The 16,350-nt window shown below is 39.7% G+C and overlaps 1 protein-coding gene and 1 pseudogene across 1 annotated transcript; both read right to left on the bottom strand.

Annotated features, from left to right (window-relative positions):
- OR52D1 (olfactory receptor family 52 subfamily D member 1) lies at positions 1 to 957 on the bottom strand. The gene has a single exon (XM_065946057.1). The coding sequence runs from the start codon at positions 955 to 957 to the stop codon at positions 1 to 3; it is 957 nt and encodes a 318-aa protein (XP_065802129.1).
- A 6,489-nt stretch (positions 958 to 7,446) lies between these two features.
- Positions 7,447 to 8,402, bottom strand: LOC136174820 (olfactory receptor 52D1-like; annotated as a pseudogene).
- Between the last annotated feature and the right edge of the window lie 7,948 nt (positions 8,403 to 16,350).

Here is a 16,350-nt window from a genome sequence, read left to right as displayed (position 1 = left end):
TCATGTTGAAATTTCCCCCAAGTGAAGCAGTCTTGGAAGTCGACTCCGAATCTCCTTGGTCCGAGCCCCATAGATGATGGGGTTGAGCACAGGAGGCACCAGCACATAGAGATTAGCCAGAAAGATGTGCACGTGCCTGGGGACTCGGTGTTGGCCAAAACGGTGGGTGAGGAAGGAGAAGAAGGCAGGGATGTAGAAGACCAGGATGACCCCAAGGTGGGAGCCACAGGTACTTAGAGCCTTGTACTGGGCATCACGGGATGGAAGGTGAAAGACAGCATGGAGGATGAAGCCATAGGAGATAGAAATGAGAATAGAATCCAGACCCATGGCCAGAAGGGCCACAGTTAGCCCATAGACTATATTGACAGTGATGTTGGCACAGGCCAGTCGAGCAATGCCCATGTGCTCACAGTATGTGTGTGCCATGACATGGTGCTGACAGTAGGGCAGTCGCCTCAACAGGAAGATGAATGGAGAGACAATGGCCACACTACGAAGTATCCCAACAAGGCCAATTCTGCCAATGACAGCGTGGTTGAGGATGGTTGTGTATCTTAGTGGATTGCAGATAGCCACGTATCGATCAAAGGCCATGGCAAGAAGAACTGAGGACTCTAGGGCATAAACAGAATGGACACAGAACATCTGGGCCAGGCACCCATCAAAGGAAATCTCACCTGCTTGGAACCACAAAATGGCCAGCATTTTTGGCACAGTGGTGGAGCTGAGAGCCAGGTCAGTGAGTGAGAGGAGGCCAAGGAAGAGGTACATGGGTGCATGAAGGGCGCTGTCTGTCACTATGACCAGGATGAGGGTGGCGTTCCCAGCCAGTGCTACCAGATACATGGCACAAAAGGGGATGGCAATCCAGACGTGAGCCCACTCCAGCCCTGGGATGCCCGTTAGGAAGAGAGTGTCTGGGAGATGGTCATCACTGATGTTGGAAGCTGGCATTCTGCTTGGCAATTAAAAGGGGTGATGGTACACCTATCCTGTAGCATGAGAGATTTGGTTCATTCACATGAAATGATGACCTTTCTGTGAAGTAGTCTTTCTTAGGCTGAGAAAAAATATTTGTTATCAACTTGCTTAAGAATCTTAAAATACTCCTCCACATATTATCTGCTTTCCCTTCTTCTGCTGATTCCTATACTCATCAGTCATATTTTGAATTATATATCCCAAGCAGCAAGCTAAGTATTTAAGCATCTGTTCAACCTGATGCTTCAGGAGTCATCTCCTACACATCATTTATTAACATTTAGTCAACCCACATGTAGGGATATCCCTTGCTTTTCTTTCATCCATGTCCTTTCCCCATGCCTACAGAGACTTGATTTTCTTTTTTTCTATGTTTTTTAAATTTCAGTGAAAGTTTCCCTGTCTTCCTGATAGCCTTCTATTTTTTATGTCCATAGTTGTCTCATTCTTTTTTCCATTCTTCTGCTTACAAAATTCCATTGAGTGAGAGTATGTCTTTGCTATGGTATCTTCCACACTGACTGTGACAGTGTACCTAGTCATTTTGGTCACTGTTCATTAAGCCTCAATTTTGACAATAATATTGCACTGCTTTTTTAACCTAAAGATATAATAATGTGTTCAGTTGTTTTTGTGTGTGTGTGTGATTGTAATGTACCTTCCCAGATGTATACCCAAAGAATCTCTTTGTATATCTCACTTGAAATGCCTAGAAAAAAAATATAGGAAATTATGAATATGCTTATATATCTCATGATTGAATATGTACAGCAATTTGAATATTCAAGAAGCATAATAGATGAAAGCATAATATACATCAACATACTAGTTGGCGAGACAACACTCCCTACTATGGCAAAGCCAGCCAAAGTCCAGCATGCCCACCAGTGTAATGTCTGGATATCCTGGCCAGATCAGAATACCAAGTACTCACAGAGGCTGACTAAGGGATAAAATCTGTGGTCCCAAGGTTGCTAACAGTGACGATATCCTGGAAAGAGGATCTGTTTCTGGCTGTTGAAGGCTAGCGAGTATTTACAGACACTGTTCCTTGATTGCATACTGTTGACCCTTGAACAATGAGGGTGTTATGGATGCCAATCATCTGGGCAGCTGAATATTCTTATATCATTTATTACCTGCCCTCCATATAAGAGGTTTCTCGTAAAGTGGCTCATCATATCCACTAGTTGGCATTCACGGATTCAACCAACCACTGATTAGTAAGTAGTACTGTAGTATTTACTATTGAAAAATCCACTCATAAGTGAATCTGCACAGTTCAAACCCTGTTATTTAAGTGTTGACTGTATTCTGTCCTTAAATCTGTGTAGAATTTGGAGAAGCTTGAATTTTAACCCTGCTTCCATAGCAAAGTTGATATGTGAGTGGAAACAAATCTCTCTCTTCCCCAGTCAGTCTTCATTTGGAAAGAGCAATGGCTCTGCACTCATTCTCTCTTTTCTATCTGCTCATGTTGCTGCATTGGAAAAAATGCCGCAACACTTTTTGCCTTCAGTTTTTTGTCTCTAAATTGGAAATGGCATCACTTGATCTACCAGCTTCACAAGATTTTATGGTAGAGCTTAAAATAGCATTTATGTGGTTAAAAATTTGGACATCCCAAATAATCTTCTCTTCCTTCCTTCCTTTCTTTGTTTCCTTAACAAACACTTTCAGTATACTTCAAAGATAATAGACTATACTAATCATTTGAACCCCTAGTCACTGGGGAGACCAAGTCCAGAGAGGTGAATATATGTAGTCCAGATTACAAAGCATGTTAATTGCAAAACTAAAATTAGATTTTATGTGTTCTGATTCAGAGTTGCAAGCTTTTACTTCACCCAAATGTCCATTAATGTGAACAATATCTGAATTCCTATGTTTTTTGATCAAGGCATTATGTCAATAATTCAAAATGCTGCAATCATTTTATTACTTATCTGAATTCCGAAGTGGTAAAGAGAATTAGGAAGCCCACCCTCTTTATGTAGAGGCTTCCACTGAAGACACCAGCTGCTCTTGGGCTCCGTACACAGGACTGAGATGCCAGGGGAGAGAAGCTTGGATGGTGGAGGGCAGAGGACTGGAATCACTACTGTCTTCCTTCCTCCTTTCTTCCCAGCTTATTAATGGCCCCTAAAGAAGATATCAAGTGGTTACAGTAAGACAGCCACTACTCTGTGTCCATCTGTGAGTCTGAGGATGAAAAAGATTGAGGTAAGAATTCAGCTGGATTTTTCCTCCTTGGGAAACAATGGGATAAGGATATTGGACTGGAGCTTCACTCTAGCCCTTAGTGTGAGCATCCTTCCCAGATTGCCCCAGGATCTGGTTCTTTGAGGTTCTTTTCTCTGATAAGACTTCAATAATTATACTCTGTGTCTTTCCACTGCACACAGACATGGGGCAATCTGATTTCAAGAACTGTGTGGTAGGTGTGCATTTGCAGGTAGACCAGTTTGAATTCTATGAGCGTGTGTACTATGTGAGTGTGAGGCTATACGGATAGAATGCCAGGTTGTGCAGGAGGTGTGTATGTGAATACAAAATGTTACTTAAGGGTGTAAAAGCTGTTTCTGTGCAGGTGCAAGTGGGAGCAGTAAGGAAGCAAAGGGCTCTGAATGTGCAATCTGGGCTGAGATGTGAGATCTTTTATCTGATGCCAAGTGTCTGGGCTCAGTATATGTCTTCAGCTCATCTCTGTGTTCCCACCTCCTCTGATCCAGGGATTTATAAGTAAGGTTATTTATTGATTCTCTTCATGATGCTCAGGTGTGAAACCAAAGAGGACTCCTCTAGGGATTTGACGCACTTTTTGAGAGACAGAAGGAAAATGAAGGTAGATAAAGTAACTGAGGTAAGAGAGGGAAATTTTCCTTCATGACTTTTCAAAGAAAGTGGAAATTAACCATCTAGTGTATGATGGATTATATTTTATCCTCCTTTCTAATTTCTTGCTCCCCCCTCCCCCATCCTCTCATTCTCTTCTCTTTGCTTTATTTCTGTGTGTCTCCTCAAACTCCCTCTCTTGTGGGTACACCAGAATTCTGTGCTTATGAGGTGTGGTGAGATAATCATGAGAAAAGGACAGCAGGTAATGGTAGTGAGCCTGCGCACACATCACTGTGCTAACAGATTTCACTTACAAACACAAGTTCAAAGGTAAAATTATCATGAATTTCATGATGATGAGAGCAGAGTGGTAAGGAAAGCCAGAGGCCATACTGAGCATGGATGCTATGTAATTACCCAGGTCATGTGCCCATGAAGCCCATCCTGGTAGGGAGTGACATCAGTGCTGCAGGTAGATCACCTACGATCCCTTGACATCAACCATCTATCATGTCCTGCACAACCATCGCTTCCATCAACCCCTTCCAAGACTAGTTATTCTCTCCTCCATAACTTCAGAACACTGTACTCACTTTCCTTCTAATAGACCTCTCTTGAATAACTTCAAACTGTGGTCTTCATTGGAGTATCTAAAAGAATATTCAAAATGCTATATGCCTCCTTCAAAACTTTGACAACTAAAAATTATCATTCAAAGTTTAAAAGGTAGAAATAGACATAATTTTCAGTATATTGTGCATACTGACATTTAAGATCCCATATGACCATTTAAAGTCGGACACGACTGAGTGACTTCACTTTCACTTTTCACTTTCATGCATTGGAGAAGGAAATGACAACCCACTCCAGTGTTCTCATCTTGAGAATCCCAGGGATGGGGGAGCCTGGTGGGCTGCCTTCTGTGGGGTCGCACAGAGTCAGACATGACTGAAACAGCTTAGCAGCAGCAGCATGGTCTCTTTATGTCCTAGAAATTGTTAACTCACCTTTATTTATTTCAAAGTAAATAAAAAAGCTTTTCTAAAGTGTCAGGAATTTAATACACTGCTTTGTTTCCTTGAATCTGCTCCATTTTCCCACATATATTTTTACTCAAATATTTCATAATAATTACACTTTCATTCATGTAACAATAATTTTTATGTGTGTTGGAATTTCTGCTTCCTTTAACATTAGACTCAAATGTTTAGCCAAGTTGCTCAGTCATGTCTGACTCTTTGCAACCCCATGGACTGTACAGTCCATGGAATTCTCCAGACCAGAATACTGTAGTGGGTAGCTTTTCCCTTCTTGAGAGAATCTTCCTAACCCAGGGATCACACCCAGGTCTCCTTCATTGCAGTTGGATTCTTTACCATCTGAGCTACCAGGGAAGCCCTCAAATGTTTAAAATGTTATTAATTAAAAAAAATAAGATATCATTGATTTATAACCTACATAAGTTTCATGTGTACAACATTATATTTCAACTTCTGTTATAGCTTGCTCAACATCAAAATTTAGTTTCCATCTATCAGCCTACCTTTCTCAGTTGCTTTCCTCTTTGGTAACCACTACTCTTTTCTCTATATATATGTGTTTGTTTCTTTTTTTATTGGTTTGCTTCTCTGGTTTTTATTTATTTGTGTATTTCACATGTGAATGAAATCATATGGTATTTATTTTTCTCCACTTGGCTTATTTCACTTAGCATGATACCTTCAAGGTCCATCCATGTTGTCACAAATGGAAAAATATCATGTTTTTTTATGACTTAGTAGTATTCCAGTCTACATACACACTGCACCTTCTTTATCCATTCATCCATTTATCGGAACTTAGTTTCCATATCTCAGCTGTTGTAAATAATACCGCAGTGAACTTAGTGGACTATATATCTTTTGGTCACTCAGACAGTAAAAAATCTGCCTGTAACGTGGGAGACCCAGGTTTGATACCTGGGTCAGGAAGACTCCCTGGAGAAGGGAATGGCAAAACACTCCAGTATTCTTGCCTGGAGAATTCCGTGGACAGAGGAGCCTGGTGGGGTATAGTCTATGGGGTCTCAGAGAGTCAGACACAACTGAGTGACTAGCACACACATATCTTTTCAAATGAGTGTTTTTGTATTTTTTGATAAATACACAAATTTGAAAAGTTGGATCATATGGTCTTCCTATTCTTAAGTTTTTGAAGAATTTCCATACTGTGTTCCATAGTGACTGCACCAATATACATTCCTAGAAACAATGCCCCAGGGTTCCCCCTTTTCCCATATCCTCACCATGTTTATCTTGTCTATTTTAGTTTTTAGCTTTAGCAACTAGTTACCTTATTCATCCTGAAGCTTTTTATAAAGGTAAAAATAATTTTAAGGATAAATATTCTCATTTTATTTGATCTCTTTTGATTTTCTATGAGCCTTGGGAAAACAAAATCAGTGTGTTTTTCAAGAAAATTATTTAGCTATAGTTGATTTACAATGTTGTGTAGTTTCATGTGTAGAGCAAAGTGAATCTGTTATACATATGCATACACAATACATATATCCACTCTTTTTAAGATTCTTTTCCCATACAGAGGATTGCAAAGTATTGAACGGAGTTCCCTGTGGTACATAGCAGGTCCTCATTAGTTATCTATTTTATATGTAATAGTGTCTTGTCATTTTTTATATTACTCATCCTAAGTGTGAGTGATATCTCATTGTGTTTCTAACTTTTATTTCCCTAGTAATTAAGTGACATTGAACTCTTTTTGTATACCTGTCGGTCATCTGATCTCTTCCTTGGAAAAATGCCCATTCAGAACCTCTGTCCATTTTTAAGATGGTCGTTTGTTTTTCTGTTGTTGAGTTGTATGAGTTATTTATATATTTTCAATATTAACCCCTTATTGGATATATGATTTGGAAATATCTTCTCATTTTGTAGGCTATCTTTTTGTCTTATGTTCTTTGCTGTGCAGAAACTTTTTAGAGAAGCTTTTAATCATTTATTTATTTATTGAGAATTTTCAGACACTGTTCTACATGTTGTACATACATTCAGTAGTTTACTTAATCCTCACCATAATTCAAGAGTTAGATATAATTAATCATTGCCCAAATTTTACAGTTCACCCAAATAGACATAGAAATGTTTAGTACCATGCTCAAAGTAGAAAACCAACAATAAAGGAGAGAGCATTCAAACTCAGGCCCTTTGATTTTGGATCTTGTGCTTTTAACCACTGTCCAAAATTTTGGAGTTCAGATTCAAATTCACTCCAAATGTTTCATCTTTGGTTTTCTTTTTTTTTTTCACTTAACATCCCAATAGAAAAACCCACCATGAGATGCAGTGTCCACTCCAGAACAGAAATGACTAGCATTTTGGAAAGCTACTGTCCCTTCTGAGATGACACAGGAACTACCTTATTACCTTGTTCTGAGCAATTCAGAATTGCTCAAGGAGCATATTCAGTGTGATCCTTAACATGTCCCATTTATCTGATCATTCTTTATAAAGTGCTTTCTCCCATATCACCATCTCTCTCACATCATAAGCTTTATCTATGTAAATGTATCTGGATAATTATCCTTCCCATTTACCTTTCATTCTCATCTCCAACTGCTGCAAGAACTCATACTGAGACCTTCCACAAGTGAGGCAGTCTTGAAAGTCGACTCCGAATCTCCTTGGTCCGAGCCCCATAGATGATTGGGTTGAGCACGGGAGGCACCAGCACATAGAGATTAGCCAGAAAGATGTGCACGTGCCTGGGGACTCGGTGTTGGCCAAAACGGTGGGTGAGGAAGGAGAAGAAGGCAGGGATGTAGAAGACCAGGATGACCCCAAGGTGGGAGCCACAGGTACTCAGAGCATTGCGCCTGGCATCTTGAGATGGAAAACGAAAGACAGTGTGAAGAATAAAGCCATAGGAAACGGCAATGAGGACGGAATCCAGACCCACAGCCAGAAGGGCCACAGTTAGCCCATCGACTATATTGACAGTGATGTTGGCACAGGCCAGTCGAGCAATGCCCATGTGCTCACAGTATGTGTGTGCCATGACATGGTGCTGACAGTAGGGCAGTCGCCTCAACAGGAAGATGAAGGGGGAGACAACAGCTATACTCCTGAATATACCCACAAGGCCAATTCTACCTATGACAGCATGGTTGAGTATGGTTGTGTATCTCAGTGGGTTGCAGATAGCCACGTATCGATCAAAGGCCATGGCAAGAAGAACCGAGGACTCTAGAGCATAAACAGAATGGACACAAAACATTTGGGCCAGGCACCATCAAAGGAAACCTCACCTGCTTGGAACCACAAAATAGCCAACGTTTTGGGCACAGTGGTGGAGCTGAGAGCCAGGTCAGTGAGTGAGAGGAGGCCAAGGAAGAGGTACATGGGCGCATGAAGGGCACTGTCTGTCACTATGACCAGGATGAGGGTGGCGTTCCCAGCCAGTGCTACCAGATACATGGCACAAAAGGGGATGGCAATCCAGACGTGAGCCCACTCCAGCCCTGGGATGCCCGTTAGGAAGAGAATGGTTGGGAGATGGTCTCCGCTGATGTTGGATGCTGGCATTCTGCATGACAAATAAAGGGCTCTGTCCAACGGGTGATGGTACACCTGTCCTGCAGCATGAGAGATCTGGTTCATTCACATAAAATGATGACTTTTCTGTGAAGTCACCTTTTTTAAGCTGAGAAAAATATTATTGTTATATCTTGCTTAAGAATCTTAAAAGCTTCTATAACATAAATCAATTTTTCATCTGCTAATTTCCATACTCATCAATCACACGTTGAGTTCTATATCCCAAGTGCCATGATAAGAAGTTAAGCATTTGTCCTGTCTAACCCTTCTAGACTTATCTCCTACCACATTCTGCACATCATTCAGTTGTTTTTCTGTCCCAATGATCCAGGAATATTTACTCTCTCTCTTCTTTATAAAGTTTATAGTATCAGTATTCCCTTTGCCCAAGGAGATTTTTTCCTTTTCTTTCTCTCTAAATTTTAAACTCTGGGCAAGTCTTTTTGCCTTCCAAAAGCTTTTCCTCTCTAACTTAGTCCTTAGTTGTCTATTTCTGTTTATCCATCACTTTCCAAAATCCTATTGAGCTGAGACTGCATCTTTATGCAATTGCAACCTCCAGACAACATGACTGTGTCTGTACCTAGAAAGATTAATCAATATTCACCTAAAGACTTAATCCTAGTAACATCTTAGCAACATAGTATTGACTTCTTGCCTTAATGCTACAATATTTTGCTTACTTACTCTGTGTTTGTAAGGTAACTGCCTGAATACACACTAAATGCTTTATTTTTATGTCTCACCTGAAGTGCCTATAAAGAGTGTAGGCAGCCTGAATATACGCAAATACTCCATAACCGAATATCTACATTATTTGAGTACATGTGTGAATTCAGTGGAAGAAAGCAAGAGGTGTCGTCGACATGCTATCTAGGGAGACAGCACTTCAAACTTGGCAAAGTCAGCCTGAAGTCTTATAGTTCCACCAGTTAATGGTTGCATGTAACAGCCAGATCAGGATGCCAAGTGCTGAGAGAAGCAGATTGAGGGAGGGAGTAGAGTGTCCTAGAATTCACCAACAGTAGACATCCTGGATGAGCGAATACATGGCTGTTGTAGAGTGGCTATATTATATACATCTTCCCTCAGTAACATTGTATAACTAAAAGCATCCTTTGTAAGAGGCCTGGAATCCTGAGCTTTAGCTCTGAGTTTACCACAAGAGTGTTACTTAACCTTGAGAAAATCCCTCCCCTTCTCTGGGAAGTCTCAGTGTATAAAAGCATTTCTGGAATCCTCATCTCAACTTTTCTGCCTATTCACTACTTAGCATTAAAAAGTACCACAACCTTTTTGAGACTCAATTTTTGTATTTATGAATTAGAAATGGAAACACCTGGCTTACTTTATGGGTGATAAAGCGTAAAGCATATAGTCTTTCTTTAAAATTTATTTATTTTTAAGTGAAGAATAATGCATATAGTCTTATTAAGTTTGTACACCAAAAGCAATGTGTTCCCCATTTTTCACAAGCTCTTGGTCCCATAGCCACATATAGGAGTGATACTGAATATAGTAATTGTATCTCTGTCTTAACAAAATGAAACCCAAGTTCAGAGAAATGAACTGATGTAATTCAGATCATAATTTATCTTACTGTTCAAACTGAAATTAAGTCTTAGGTCTGCTGATTCAAAGTATGGTGTTTTTCCCTCACTTAACTGTCCATTTATATAGCCAATAGTTTAATTTCTATCTTTTTCTTTCAAGGCACTCCAGTGTCTGCATTGTTATTATACTGTTATTCATTATCTGGACTTCAAAGCGTCACATAAATGTGGAAAGCCCGTCTTATCTGCTTTGAGAATTTCACAGATGGCCCCAGGCACTAAACAAAAGACTCTTGGGTACCAAACAAGGTAACTAGTCTCTTCTCTTCCTATCTTTACCTAGTCTATTCTTGCCCACATAGGAAGATTTCAAATAGTTATTATAAAGCAGCTGCTACTCTGTGAGCATGTATAGATAGGAGGACCAGAGGGATTAGGTATAATCAAGATTGCTTTCCAGGGAAAGTCATAGAAAATAGACACTGTGCCAGAGGACCACTCTGGGAGGAATGGGGGAATTGTCTCCCAACTTTCCCCACTCAGACTTGTTTCTGGGTCACTATGATGGCTATGTGTTTGAGGTCTCCTTCTAAGACATAAACTTCAATTGCTGAACTTGGAGTTCTTTCTCAGAACATAGTATTTTCAATTCAAAAACATACCTGTGTGATTGGCATGCATTGACAAGTGAAGCGCACTGAGGTTGAGCTCTGTAATGCGTGTCAGATATGAGTGTGAGGCTCTGTGGGAGGGTGTGTGGAGGCTTGTGCAGGTACTGTGTTCCTGAATGTAATTTTTTTTTTTTTTTTGAGATGTAAAGTTGTGATTTCATGCATGTGTGCAAGTGTGATTTAGAGGATGACGGGATCTGAGCGTGACATCTGAAGTCTGATCTCTTCTCAGTTTTAAGTTTTATCTGTCCTCAGTGAGTGTTTTCTTCTTAGCTTGAGGTTCCAACCTCCTCATGTCAACAGCCTTGGTAAGCGCAGTTATTTATTAGCTCTCTGTGACTCTCAGGTATGAAAACCCAAGGGGGATTGCTCTAGGGATTTGGAAGAAGCAGGGAAAATTGGATACCCATATGCAAATGACTGAAACTGGGCTCCTCTCTCAAACTTAACTCTAAATGAATCAAACATCTAAATGTAAGACAAATCTACAACACGTTGAGAAAAAACCTTAAGCATAAATCTTTGTGTTTCTGTGTTAGATGATGGTTTTATGACACACAAAAGCACAAGGGACCAAAGGGGGGAAAAAGATAAATTGGACTTTATAGAAAATATACTATTAGTACTTCTAGGTCAGTGTCAAGAAAGTGGAAAAGACAAACCACAGAATGGGAGAGAAGTTTTACAAATCATAAACCTGATAAGTCCCACGGCTGATTCATGTCAGTGGATGGCAAAAACCACTACAATATTGTAAAATAATTAGCCTCCAATTAAAATAAATTCATTAATAAATAAAGAATTTAATATCCAAAATATATGAAGAGCTCTTACAACTCAACAACAAAAAGATAAATCAATTAAAAATAGGCAAATGATTTGAACATACATTTCTGCAAAGTGAGATAGACAAATAGTGAATAAGCACATAGGACATGTTCAGCTTCACTAGTCATTAGGGAAATACAAATCAAATCCACTATGAGATATCACTCCACACATTAAATGGGTTATAAGCAAAAATAAAATAAAAAACAAAATCAGAAAACAACAAATGCTAGAAACATATGGAGAAAATGGATTCTTCAACTTTGCAAGTGGGAATGTAAATTTTGGTGAAGACACTTTGGACAACAGTTAGGTTGTCTTTCAAACAGTTATACATAAAGTTACTAGTGACTCAGCACTTTTATTGCTAGGTATTAATAAATACTCTAAAAAACTAAAAACCTATTTTCACATAAAAGTTTATTTACAAATATTTAAAGAAGAATCATTTTTAATAAACAAATAATTTGCATTTAAATAAAATTTTCAGAATACACAGGTCTATAAAAACTGAAAGTAAATTAGCTATTGCCAGGGTCTGGGATAAATGAGAATGAGGAGTGACTACTAATGGTAATGGGATTTCATTTAAGAGTGATTAAAAATGTTCTGCAAACTTTGCAAATATGCTAAGAAAAACAGTGTATTTACAACTTTGATGGTATACAAATTATATACTAATAATAAAATTTTAAAAAATCATAATATTGTGTAATCACTGAAACTCGAAAGCTCAACTACCTAGGATCCATTTACACATGTGACACTACAAACAAGGCAAGCCCTGAATCTGGGTGGAGGGTATAGAGGAAGGGGCCAGGTTTGTATCCCAGATCTTAGCTGGTAGCCTTGTGGAAAGCCAGAAGTTTATGGTCATGAGAATGAGAAAGATTGATTTAGCTTCTTTTATTCCTTTCCTTTGTAGTTTCCTCTATTTTTGATGGATGTTGCAGAGAGAGGCAGAAGTAGAAAGACAATCAATTAAGTAGGAAAAAAAGGATAAAAAGGAAAAAAGGTAGAGATGGTAATGACTAACAGGTAGATGAAACATGGTCCAGGGTCTTTACTGGATACAAATTCTTATTAGGTTTTCTGAGAATGTTAAGTGACTAAATGAGTGATCTATGTTTGAGTGCAGCTCTGCTCGTGCTCAGTCACTTCAGTCGCGTCTGACTCTTTGTGACACCATGTGCTGTAGTTGCCCAGGCTCCTCAGTCCGTGAGATTCTCCAGGCAAGAATACTGGAACAGGTTGACATATCCTTCTCCAGCAGTTCTGCTACTCAGCGGTGTGATAACTTTGAACCTAATTTGACCTCCTGGGCAATTCATTTCTCTCACCAGAAAATGGGAAGATAACATTTCTCTCCAAATTTGGTTGTTAAGATTGAAAATGACAATGCTTAATAACTTCTTGATGGAGTCTAAGGAAAATTATAAACACAGAGTATTATTGATGATTATTGTATTTCTATCAATTACAACTCTAACCTACTCTACATTCTGGCTTCTGAAAATTCCTTAAGAAGAGAAGGGGGACTTGGCATAGAGGAAAGAAACCCTGGAGCTGAAGGTCAGGAAGAATTAGTTATATTCTTGGCACTCACACTCTGCATCTTGCAGAGCCCTTGGAACCCATCCTGGAGAAGATCTAAGGGGTCATGAGAACCTGGTGTGGGGGCAGCTAAGCCCTGCTCAGCTGGAAGGAGAGAAGGTATTACTGAAGGTAAACTTAAGTCCACTTGCCTACAGGCAGGAAAGCCAATCCACTGACACCTACTGACACTGGCTGCTGGTAAAGGTGCCGCATTTATTGTTGGACGAAGGTGTCAGGCAGGAGTCTGGGGCAGCTGGTGCTCAAAACCCAGAACTCCACAATGGGTTTCAGCAAAGCATTTGTAAAGGCAAGGTGAGGGAGGAGGATTGCAGGGTCTGTGATCAGCTTGTGCACAATTCTCTGACTGGTTGATGGTGAGGTATCAGACGGTGTCACAGGGTTAACATTATCAGTCTTGGGGCTCCAGCCAGACCGGGAGTTCATGCTCATGGTAATCCAGTAGTTCATTTCCATTTGGTGGGGGGTTTAGCATCTATTTAACCACTCAGGAAATGTGCATCAGATACAATCGTCTCTGTATTTCAGGGAGGAACTACAGATTCTGTAACTGCCAAAGGATGATTGAATTGTTACCAGTTCTCCTGGCCCAACTTCTCCTTTTGTCACTGCATGCTCATATCAGTTATTATTATTAATTTCTGAGCCGAATATTTTGTGACTCAGGGGAGTCCTAGGACACTACAGCTCTTGTACCAAAAAGAGGCAGGCAGAGGACATGGGGGAGGAGTCAGCCCTAGGAAGGCCCATAGGGTCCTGCACAGGCACAGGCGTGCTGCCTTGGCTTTTGCAGACAGGTCTGAAACAACCTTGGGAATGGAACAAGAGGGGTCTAGCGGGATCCCACTGTGAGGAGCCTATTCCCAGATGGGTTTACCTGGGAGACATTGTGGCTTTACCATAGCTCTTCCAAGGCTCAGAGCCTGAGAGGCAACTCCTGTGAAATGTGGTGTGTGTAACATCTTCGCAGCCTTGCCCTCACTTGGAGAAAACATAGCCCAGTCCTCTTGGAGCATCAGGGTCCAGTTGGGGTGTTTCCTTGTCACTGTTCTTCTGTCTTTTTTCTTTTCTCTTCTTTCTCCTCTCCAGGTTTAATTTTCCAGCCACTGTCTCCCTAAAATCCCTTCTTTGGTCTTACACTTCCTTTCTCACACCCAACCTGTCCCTTTTCCATGTTACTTCTCCTATATTTATCCCCTTTTCTCTTCCCCTTCCTCACTCTGTGTCTTTCCTCCTGACCTTCAATCCTTCTCTTTCTCTCACTTCTCTCTCCATCTTTTGCCCCCACGTTCTATTTGGCGTGAACATTGAGAAAAAAGAGGAACAGAGAAGAGCACTTGCTGAACTCAAGGAACATCTCTAATTAGGACAGGAAAGAGGTACTAAAATGGGCCCGATCCTGGAGCAGGAGGCTTTTAGTTAAGGCAATTCTAGACTTCCTTATAGTAGAACATGTGACATGATAAGTGGAACTCAGGAGTGGGGTGCTCAAGAAGTGGGTGACCCATGCATGTCCTTAAGACTATCTCCTCTCAAATCCCCAGTGACAGTTTCTCTATGTGTACTAATGAGAGGTCATGACATTGTACAGCTTTTCCAAGGCTTATCTGGCTCATCCTCCTTACTTATTCAAACCCAATGCTGCTACTCAGCGTCCCCATTCTTCAGCAGTAATTGCCTGAATATTTTGTCCTCGACACTTATCGCACTAATAGAGAATTTCTCTCTGATTTCGAATCTGATTGTTCATTGAAGTAATACTGAGCTTCTGGTAGAGAAAAAGCAAAATTTCTCTCAGGGGTCACTTAAAATAATAAAGTAATCAGTGGTGGGTAATTACACATAAGTGTTAGAAATTATCCATGAGAGGCAAAGGGGAACTAACAAGTTCCAAAATGGATAGCCAGTCACTTATCACAGTGTATTAAAAGATTTTGGACATGTCACAGAAATATTATAAAATATTCCTAAATATAGTTTCTTCCCCAGATATTTGAAACTCTCCTGTTTGAGAGAGCAAAGGGAAAGATGCAAGATGCATTGATTACCCTTTTGGCACCCCTTCTCAAAACCTTTTTTAGTCCGGCACCAAGGAAACATTTCTCATCATCTACTCTTGTCAAAAAGTCTGTGAGATGAAAAACTGAGATCTATTGTGGAAATTAAAGAATGCTGTTTTTAACCACTCATAGGAAACATAAGGTAATGGATAGCATGTTTCTAATGTTATAATTTTTTCTATCCTCATTTTCCTTAAACTTTTACAATTCACTTTTGCTTGGCTCTACCATAATTTATTATGTGATAAAATGTGATTTAAAATATATATTTAAGTTTAATGTAAATATATTCCTTGACTTTTGTCAAAGAAAACATACTATATAATTTATTTTCCATCTAAAAATGATTTTAAATGATAATAATAGCAGTACTTCTAGAATTCTTACTATGGATGGGAAATGTTCCAATTTCAAGTTTTTTTTTTTTTCCCCTCTCTCTCCTTTTATCTTATGTAGCATGCATGCATATGCTTAGGGCAACTCTATTTTATCTTTATCTAAAAAATAAAGAAACTGAAGAAGAGAGTTTTAAGAAATCTACGTAATGTCATACAGCTATTAAGTGAAAGCATTAGAAATCAAACCCAGTGTGTTCTGATTCTATATGATTTACTGACAAAACTATGATGCCTTTTGAGACATGCTGACTTCCCAGGCTTCCTTCATGTACGCTTCCAGGGTGAAATGTGGGACTCTGGATCACAAAGTCACCTCAGGATGGGAATCAAATTACTAAGTTACAGCTCTAGCCATGTAACTGCTTCCCAAGAAAACCTGGAGTAATTCCTTTTCCTTCCTTGCACCCTTGGTTCCTCATCTGTCAGACTGTATATAAGTGTTTACATCACTTGGAGGTACCTAAGATCATGACTATGAAATTTGGGGACATTTGCAGGGGAGCTGTGATAATGATCATAAGGAAGTCAACTAGAAGATTACCAGTAAGACTTAAAGATCTAGTCAACCACCCTGAGTACTTAATGACTCTTTTCTGAAAGAGTCTAAGAAAGACCTCTTTTTCTCAGCTACTAGCGTTTCAATGACCTCCTGGTCATCCTCCCAGTGTATTTTAAGAATAAAATCTATGAATAAGCATAACTTATGAATCTAAGTATTTCTTTTCCTCCCTGGGAACTGTAGTAGTATTAGACATATCATGTAATTTCTCCAAAAAGTCATACTGGCTAATGACAATTGTCCCCAGCCTCTC

Source organism: Muntiacus reevesi, chromosome 9 (genome assembly GCF_963930625.1).
Source record: "Muntiacus reevesi chromosome 9, mMunRee1.1, whole genome shotgun sequence".
Lineage (NCBI taxonomy): Eukaryota > Metazoa > Chordata > Mammalia > Artiodactyla > Cervidae > Muntiacus > Muntiacus reevesi.
Note: the sequence above shows the minus strand (reverse complement) of the source record. Positions and strands in the feature narration are given on the sequence as shown.

Coding starts and splice junctions, on each gene's coding strand:
- OR52D1 (XM_065946057.1), bottom strand. CDS start 957: ATGCCAGCTTCCAACATCAGTGATGACCATCTCCCAGACACTCTCTTC.